The sequence below is a fragment of the Vombatus ursinus genome, unplaced genomic scaffold (assembly GCF_900497805.2).
Source record: "Vombatus ursinus unplaced genomic scaffold, bare-nosed wombat genome assembly UNPS02014810.1, whole genome shotgun sequence".
Taxonomy (NCBI): domain Eukaryota; kingdom Metazoa; phylum Chordata; class Mammalia; order Diprotodontia; family Vombatidae; genus Vombatus; species Vombatus ursinus.
Window position 1 is genome coordinate 6604378 of NW_020954588.1, and position 9924 is coordinate 6614301.

The 9924-nt window shown below is 38.5% G+C and overlaps 1 protein-coding gene across 2 annotated transcripts in view; it reads left to right on the plus strand.

The window, feature by feature from the left end:
- Positions 1–9501, plus strand: part of RASA2 (RAS p21 protein activator 2) — a 152386-nt gene extending 142885 nt beyond the window's left edge. For both annotated transcript variants that reach the window (XM_027876020.1, XM_027876021.1), the window contains exons 21-24: positions 304–527; positions 3727–3830; positions 5303–5492; positions 8009–9501. In XM_027876020.1, the coding sequence (XP_027731821.1) occupies positions 304–527; positions 3727–3830; positions 5303–5492; positions 8009–8039 (549 nt within the window). In that variant the 3' untranslated portion in view covers positions 8040–9501. The remainder of the gene's footprint in view (positions 1–303; positions 528–3726; positions 3831–5302; positions 5493–8008) is intronic.
- Positions 9502–9924: the final 423 nt, after the last annotated feature.

A 9924-nucleotide genomic window follows, 5' to 3' on the forward strand; every position in this document is an offset into this window, starting at 1 on the left:
GTAATTCCTAGGTTTGTTTCAGTGGGTAGACTTCTAAATGTTTTATGATGTCTACAGTAACTTTAAATGGAATTTCTTTTTCTATCTCTTGCTGTTGGACTTTGTTGGTAGTATGTGGAAAAGCCGATGATTTATGTGGGTTTATTTTATAACCTGCAACTTTGCCAAAGTTGTTTATTACTTCAAGTAGTTTTTTACTTGCTAACATTTCCAATACAATATTGAACAACAATCCAAATACAAATAATAATAAAATTTTTTAAAAGTTATTGTTTATCATTTCTTTTTTTAATTCCTACACAGATGTTCCAAGTGATACATATGGAAAAACCACACATAGAGAAACCACTTTATGTCCAGGCAAATAACTGTGTTGAGGCAAGTGAGTGGATAGAAGTACTGTGTAGGGTAAGCCGCTGCAACCATAGGAGACTGAGTGCCTACCATCCCTCGGCGTACCTGAATGGAAATTGGCTTTGTTGTAAAGCTACCAGCGAGCATGCTGCAGGCTGCACTCCATGTACTGCGTAAGTTGCTTCATACTTTAAAAGATAATGGCTGAATACATTAGAGGAAACAAGTCCCTGTGGTCTCTTCCTCGTTTTATAAGAATTAGGAAAATTAACTGACCATGACAATTTTTAGTGATTGGCCACATCCAAAAAATACATCTCAGTATGCACCACTCAGCATCACCACTATCAGTTCTGTGGCATCTTTTTTTGTTAGTCCACTAGAATCATGGTTGGTTATTGTGTTGTTCAGCATTAAGTTGTTTGTCTTTTTAGTGTTGTTGTTCAGCTTTTGTCATTTATAAAAGAAGTGTTTGGACTCTACGTGCTTTAAGGTCTCTTTCCGATCTAAAACATTCAGAGATTTGCTTTTATTCCCAAATCACAAATTGAGAGTTGGAAGGAATTTGTAGTCATTAAGTCCAGTGGTGTCAAACTCAAAGAGAAATAGGGCCACTAAACTATACATAAAAGATTCTTGTGCAGATCACATATAGACTTTAGAAAACTACATAATAACATTAAATGTGTTCTATTGTATTTTTGTTAAATATTTTCCAATTGCATTTTAATCTGGTTTAGCAGCACTGGGAAGTGTGGGGGCCACGTTTTTGACACTTCTTATCTCATATCACCTATACACCAATCCTCACTTTTAAAACACCCAACAAGTGGTCATCTTGCCTCTGCTTGAAAACCTCCAAGGAGGCAGATAGCCATCACATCACTAGGTGGTCTGTTCCACACCTGGACAGTTCTAATTGTTAGGAAGTATTTCCCACTGTCGAACATAAATTGGCCCCTCTCTGACTTTCACTGATTGCTTCTGATTCTGCCCTGGGGCCAGACAGAACAAGTGAAGTCCATCTTCCACAACAGCCCTTAAAATACACAAATACAACTCTCCCGTCCTCTTTAACTCTTCTTTTTTCAAGGCTCAGGAAGTCCTGTTCCTTCTGCAAATGTCATGCTAGCTCAAGGCCTCTTTTAACCATCCTGGTAGGCCAAGTCTAGACACTGTCCAGCTTATTATTGTCCTTGTCCGGGAAACACTGCCACTCTCAATACAGTCCATGATCCCATTAGCTTTCAGTTCATTAATTTCCCCAGTTCCTTTTAGAAAAGGTTACTTTCTGTTTGTACTTTTCCTCATTTTTTACTGGGAAGTTGATTTTTTGAACCAAAGTTTAAGACTTTCCATTTACACTTCTTAAGTTTCTTACCATGAGACTGAGCCCATTGCTCTAGCCACAAGATCCTTTTGGATCTTGACTCTCTCATCCCTGTCTTAGTTCTCTCTCCGAGCTTTATATCATCTGCAAATTTGAATTCCTTTATCCAAGTCATGATAATGTTTTAGAACCAAGCATGGATCCCTGGTGTACTCTACTGAAACCATTAAGTCAAGCCATCAAATCAGTTCTGAATCTCTTTGATCATATTGTCATCTAATGATAACCACTGATGTAATCCATATCTTCCCATCTTCTCTTCAAGAATATGAGATACTTTTTCAAAAGTTTGGTGAAGTCTCACTAATCTGTGTCTGTTGCAGTCCTTCCTCTTTATTTGCTGGTTTAGTAATCCTGTCAAAAAAAGAAATAATAGTAATTAATATTTATATCGTGCTTTAAGGTTTGCAAAGCACAATATAATACACATATATATGTGTATATATGCATACTCATATATCCATACACACACATACACATAAATATATAGGGCAGCTAGGGTAGCACGGTAGATAGAGAATGCCAGTGCTAGAATCAGGGAGACCTGAGTTCAAATTTGTCCTCAGACACTTGACAGCCCTATGTCTCTGGGCAAGTCACTTCACCTCTGTCTGCCTCAGTTTCCTCAACTATAAAATGAGAATATGATAGTACCTGTCTCCCAGGGTTGTTGTCAGGGTCAAATGAGATAGTAAATATAAAGTGCTTAGTACAGTGCCTGCCACATAGCAAATGCTATATAAATGTTATTGTTATTATCATCATTATTATATATACAGACAGACAGACAAAATCTAATCTGATCTTCACACTGTCCTTGTGAGATTAGTGCTGTTATTATCCCCATTTTACAGATGAGGAGTCCAGGGTCAGACAGCTAAGAAATGTCTGAGGCAGGATACAAATTCAGATCACTCTGACTCGAAGACCAGCATTTTCTCTTCATCATCACCTGCAGTCGCCTGTTATTAATGAGCATGCTGACTCTTTGCTATCACAGCTTCTTTCTCTGCAGATTTGCCAACCATTTCGCTAATGATCCTTACTAAAATTTTTCTAGGAATTTAAATCAGACTCCTTGGCAGAGTCTGTTCTTTTCCCTTCTTTGTAAATTGAGGCAGTATTTATCCTCTCTAGGCTTAGGGTTCCTCTCTGTATCCTCTAGTCTTCCAAATATTGGCATTGACTCAGGTGTCACCCCAACCAGTTCTTTCAGGGCCGTAGAAGGTGGTAGTTCATCCGGGTAGTTCAAGGGCAGCTCAGTATGTCCTTATTTCTCTGAAGATCAGTTTCTCTTTGTCTTTTTTTTTCCTGTCATTTCTAGCATAAAGGTCATTTTCCTTTGCAGAGAAAACAGAAACATAGTGAGAATTGAACAGTTATGCATCCTCTGTTTTCCATTATCATTGTCCCATCCAGTCCAAGTGAAGGTTTTATTACTTCTTTCATTCTTGTTTTGCTGCTAATAAGAGATAAGAGTTAAACTGGATTTCATTAGGATTGGGAACTCCTGGGTAAGGAAACTCCTTCCACTAATCAGACCAGCACCTTCTCTGCAATTTAAGTACATCTTTGAGAGTTGCCTAAAGTATTGAGGGCTTAAATAACTTGGCCAGAGTCACACAGCAGGGCTGTGTCAGAGGCATGATTTTGAACCTGGGTCTTCTCTGGTTTCCAGGCTGACTCTCTACTCACCGCTATACTACATTGTCCTTGGCTTCCCTCGACAGTCTCCATGCATTCGGAACTTTAACATTCTTGGCACTATTTTTGTAGGACAAAGGCATGCTTGCGCCTTTTGTCTCTCCATTTCTTTTTAATATCTGATTGGATAAGAGTGTTCCTTTAGCATCCTCATCAGTCTCTTCAGACATATCTCATTGGAATTGTATAATTAATTGTATAAATAAATTAGCAAACACTTTTAGAAGAGCAAGTTACCTTGTTAGCATATTAATTCTATTTTTCTGTTTTATACATAGAGGTGTTCCTGCAGACATCCAAATAGATATTGATGAAGACAGAGAAACAGAAAGAATTTATTCCCTTTTTACCCTTTGCATGCCTAAACTGCAGAAAATGGAAGGTAAATGTAAAATGTATCTGCATTTATGTGATCTAAGGTAGCATTTCTGAAATGAGCAAAGGAAAACATCAGTATTAGTCCCTGTCCTTCCCACCTCCTTTCCAACTCAAGAAAATCATACTCATTTTGGTGGAGGAAAAATGTGAGAGGATAATCCATCCAGCTAGAATTTTCTTTAAAATGTAAGTGTTTTATTATGTTAATAAAAATTCCTTCTCATACTATTGTATATGTGAACACTGAGTCTTTATAAAGGTAGACTACCCAGGTAACTCAGGAATGATATATTGTGTCCAGATCTAACAGAGACAGATTTGTGAGTCAGTGAATGAGTGAGATGGCACTCTTTTGGTTTGTTTGAAGATAATGCTGTAATAACAACTCACACATAGAAAGTGAAACGTGATTATCCCACTGTTTGTGATGCTGATCGGATTGAGCTTTATTTTTAACTGATGGTTGTAAAGTAAAAGAAGGGATGGGAGAAGTCAGTGAGAGAACATGAGAGAGCTAACTAAAATGACCACAGAAGTACGAGAAATCGTTAAAGAAATTAGTGGACGTTTCTTATCTTCACGCATGCATTATGCACCGTTTGGTCATTTCCCCTTTCCTTAACACCACTACCAAAACTCAGAGTAGAAAGTGAAGGTTACAATTCATACTCCTTTAAACATTGATCCAAATACTGATAACATATTACAATACTGAATGACAGTATACTTTTTAGATGTGCTTTAAAGGGAAATTAAAATCTCATCTTGTCCTAGAGTTATGTTTTTGCTGTATGGTAACTATAGTGTTTTATATTGCATTGTACTGTAAATTCTACTCTCCATTTTTGTTGAGAAAAACCCATTAGAAGGAGAAAAATAGAAAGTAAGGGACAAGGAAAAACCAGAAAATACTAGTTGGAGGGCTCTTGTTGTTCAGTTGTGACTGACTCTTTGTGACCTGATTTGGGACTTTCTTGGCAAAGGTACTAGGGTGGTTTTCCATTTCCTTCTCCAGCTCATTTTACAGGTAAAACTGAGGCAACTAGTAAGTGTCTGAGGCTAAATTTGAACTCAGGAAGATGAGTCTTCCTGACTCCAGGCCTGGCACTCGATCCACTGTACCTCCTAGCTGCAACAGCAACAAAATTGGTTCTTCAGCCTCATTTTAAAAAGAACTCTAAATGCTAAAGTCTTCGTGAAGAACCGTTTGGAAATTGTAATGTAAACAGCTCCAGTTTAAGTAGAGCCAATAAGATGCCCATTGAAGATAAATCTTAGGACTTACAAATATTTCAGAAGATGGTATATAACTTCGATAATCCTTACTGGTATGACTTGTGTGGTGTGATTAATTAAATTACATAATTAATTTTCTGAAGAGATTTAAAATTTCTTTTTGCCAAAAGGAGAGAGAGAGAGGTTATATTAATAGGAATCAGGATAATTTCATAATCAGATGTTTTCTCCCTTTGATAGAGGCTTGTGGAAGTATAGCGGTTTACCAAGGACCACGGACAGAGCCAGATGACTATTCCTATCTTACGATTGAGGACTCCGTAACAACTTTTAAAACACTTCAGCAAATAAAAGTCATCCTTGAAAAGCTAAATGAACCTCATGAAAAGTATAGAAAGAAGAGATCAACTAATGCCAAATATGGTAGTGAGTGAGTATTTGTTGCAGATGGTCATATGTGTGTGTCTGTGTCTGCATGTGCGCATGCGTGCTTCTGCACAAGCGTCATGGCATGATGGGTAGAGTTAACCTTGATGTTAGAAAGGCTCATCTCACCTGTGAGATGGTCCAGTGAGGCATCCATGGTGAGGGAGCCGTAGGCAGCTTTCTCTCTACTGAGTTACAGATGGGTTGCTATCTGCATTAGAGGAGGGTGTCCTCCCACCAGAAAGTCACAGATCCCTGATGTGGTGACACCTTTGTATAGCAGGAGAGATCAAACTACAGGACACATAAGCATGTGAAGGCTTCATAAAGGAGGACAGAATGGAGCTGAGTCACTAAAGGATGAGTAGGGTTTGGCTCAGCAGCAAGGATGGTGTAACCAAAACTGTCTCAATGACAGGCTATATGAAGATATGTTCTGTGGAAAAGGCCATGTTTGTGGACATGTTTGTGGACATATGCATACATATACATATATTCATCTGGGTCTCAGATCCCAGGTCCTCCACCTCCAAATGCAACATCCTTTCCTCCACCTCAGATCCCAGGTCCTCCACCATGCTGACGCTGGGTCATGTACCACCTTGTGTATGCTCTTACATGGGCGGGGGGGGTGTACATTGGTGTGGGGAACTCCAAGGGAGGAAACTTCTTTTGTCAATGTCTTTTGGCCCCTGTTCTGCAACTTAAAGTCTTAAAGAGTGTCTGAGGGCATGAGAAGCAAGGTGAGTGGCCTGGGTCATGCTGAGTCTGAGGCTGGCCCACTTTCTAATGCAGTACATTGTCTTGCTGGGCTGTGGGAATAAAAATACAGAAACAAAACTGTCCCTGCCCTCAAAGAGCTTGTATTCTGTTGAAAGGATTGGGTGCCTCCCTAGATAAGTGAATACAAAATGTGTACAGAGGAATAGAAAGAACCAAGCACAAACCAGATAAGGGATTCCAGATGTGGGGAATTGTGCATGCACAGGAACAGCTGGGAGCCAGCATGGGAAGGGGAGTCTTCTGAAATCAGACTGGGAGGCAGGCTAGAGCCAAAGAGGAAACCAGAGTGTAGCCTTGATTTGGATTCAGTAGTTAACACAGAACCTTAAATATGGTAAATACAGTAGATAAATAGTTAATTAATAGAATGTAAGCCACATATAGAAATCTCAGGAAAAATAGACACACACACACACACACTGCCCCCACAATCACACAAGGTGACTGATCTTAACAAGATTTAGATCTTATAAAATCAGTTTCCTGCTTGACTAATTGAAATACGTATACAAATAAAAAGAGAAAGCCAGGTGTGGACTTTGGTCATCATGTGAGTGCTTTGGCCTATATGAATTTTTATAGACTTTTCCTATAGCCACTTCTGGCTTTCCTGGCAAATGCAGGAGAGGAGTGAAAAGGACAGCTAAAAACAGGCAGCCCCAAATGAACTTACATTTCCTCAGTAGTGTCATTCCGATACATTACAAATTCACTCTCCTCTGCTGCCTCTTAACTTGCCCCTGATACTGGCCCAGAGCCCAACCATACACTTGAAAGGAAAGCCACTGGTCCCACCGGGTAATCCACAATGTGCAGAACTGAAAATTAGCTAGCCGTTGCTTAGATGTTTTAAGTTTCTGGGCACTAGAAGTTGCTTCATAAAGAGTTCATAAGCCTCCAGGAAATGAATGGATTTACTGCCTTCTCACTGTTTGGATTCAGTGAGCTGTTTGTAAAGCTCTTTGAAATATAAGATGTAAGCACACAATTTACTGATCTTGGTGTTTCAGCAGCCAGAGTGAACGAGGCCCATCCGTATGACTCCTTAGTTAGACCACGGTACTTTTTTCTTATTCTTTATGGACCAAAAATTGAGATGATTAGAAAACTTGGATTCTAAACGTGATCGCCTTGTTTTAGATACTCACTTGTCGATGCAGTAAGTTCTCTTACAGTAGTTCAGTTCATTGTTACACTGTAATCCTTCATGCAAACCCATGGCAAGATAACCCAGGACCTGCTATAGAAGGGTACCAGAGTGGTACAACTCTAGGACCCCTGTTTTCCCACATCAAGTCTGTAAAATGTTTGTGTGGTTTATTGTCACACATTCGGTAGTAGGTTGTAGTGACAACGAAAGATGTGCTGAAGGAGGAAGAGGCTTGGCTTGGGTGTCATCACACCTGTACTCCAGTCCTAGGCCTGCTGCCTAACAGCTGTAGTACTTTATCACCTTTTCCTCTTCTGTGAAAAACGGGTTTCAACTGTATGATCCCTAAATCTCCTGCTTCTATGATAATGGAAATGATGAAAAAACTAAAAAAAGGAACAAGCATTTTTATTCCATGAAAAAAAATTAAACCATAATTATACATAGTAATTCAGTGTGTCTCCATATTGTTTTATTTCAAAGAGATAACATTTTAGAGTTGCAGCTTATAAAAAATATTGGGTACAAAAACAGTTGACATTCTTTTTTGTTTTAAGAATTTACAATTACTTTTCATCTTTTTTCAGGGAAAATCCAATTGTTGGGAAAGTGTCCTAATCGGATTAGAATATGACCAACTGATTCAGAAGAAACTGGAATTACTGTTTTTATTGAAGTTTTTTTTATTAATAATATATACTGTCCAGAGTATTAAGAATGGACATTGGTTTCAATGTTATCTGTGTTCACTTTGTATTTAATATGTAATTGATGGAACTGTTTGGGAAGCCATATCGAGGCTTACCTCCTGTGTTGTATTGCCAGAAAATTTTCAAGTTGAGGTTCTTTTCATATCAAATGTGTTTGCAGCCATGTTTCTGCAACTGCTTTTAATTGGAAAGAATATTTCTAAGGAAATAAGTTCTGATGAAGGCTATAATCTCCCGTTGCAGACAGCTTCTCATAGCCTGTCTGTAGTCTGAGAACCTGTGTTCACCACCAGTGCCTGCTATATGCTGCCAACAGTTTATTGCAATAGAAAATTCCAACACATGGCACCGACCTATCCAGAGCTCTCCATTTAGGACAACCAGAGCTCCCTATTCAAAATAATAATTTTCTTTGATAATCCATTGATCATAACAAGTCACAAAGGTGACTGAAGCAAATACTTTGGAAAACTGCCGGGTTGGTAGGTAAACCAGTGCTTGCTTTTAAAATTTAAATATGATTCAAGTAGGAGAAATCAGGGAATTTGTGCATCTTGTTTACATTTGGAATGAGTAATGGCAGATGAAAATAAGATGAGACCACTTTGTGTTTCAAAAGGAAAAAAAATCAGGTACTCATTTTTCTTTAATAGAAATTTCAGGGTATTATCACTTCTGAAGACAGATATATTTTCTGAAAATGAAAAGAAAGGATACAGTGAAAGATGGTGGTAAGAAAAATCACTTGATTTCACTTACTTCCTGAAAAATGAAGGGTCATCTTAAATAGGCCCAACTCATCTCACGTTAAAGAATTTTATTCCACAATAATCACTCAGAGCACTTTACAAATCTGGCCTGTCCCAGATTGTGCATTAGATGCCTTGGAGTATCTAATGATCTAATGATCAGTTGAATGATCAATGGGGGGTTTTTGTTTTTGTTTTTGTCTTTTTGATTCTAAAAAACAGTTCTTAAGTGAACATGTTTGTATTGCATTTGTGTTTCTTTAGAATTTGCTAGACCCGGGGAATTTGGTTTAGCAAGTTTTGCCTGTCAGAAATTCAAATTTTGTTTTCTCTGAATAATTTGCCCTAAAAAATGATAATTGTATAGAAGCAGTAGAAGCCAGTTGCCTCTTTGCAGATGGTAGGAGGCATAAATGTTGCTTCATCAGTATTAAAAACTATGGTACTCTTTTATTTTTAAATGCAGAAACACTCCCTATGGTACTTCGTTCTTGGAGTATTTATGGTTTTCTGTTTCAAACTGTGACTTATCAATATAAGTCTGGATTATGTTGTACTGGTGACGTTGATGTTTTTAAACATAAGCTACAGTTTATAATATATTTTGGCATGTGAATTTAACATATTACCTTTTTCTCAATCCTTGAATTCCCTCTGTCTAAAAGAACCAGGAGCTACCTACCTATGTCCTGTGCCAGTCAAGGTAACTGCAGCTGAGGCCTCAAAAGTCGCTGTTTCACTCTGTGATTCCTAAAGGCAAGAGAGATTCTCTCCTGTACTTGCAGGCTCAGGTGTCATTGTCCTTAAAGGAGACAGATAGCATTTGTCACAAGAATAGAGCTGTGTCTGTAGTGACAAAACACTGGTCATCCGCTGACATCTTGTCTACATATCGCTCAGACCACCAATTTAGAATGCCTTGATCTTGACTCAGTCTAAGAATGGGAAACACAAGCAAATTAGTTTTCTTTGTAAGGTTGACTTAGTTAACAGAATTAGTGGGGGGCTGACGCAGTAGAAGCGTGCGGGCATCTCTGTGACTTC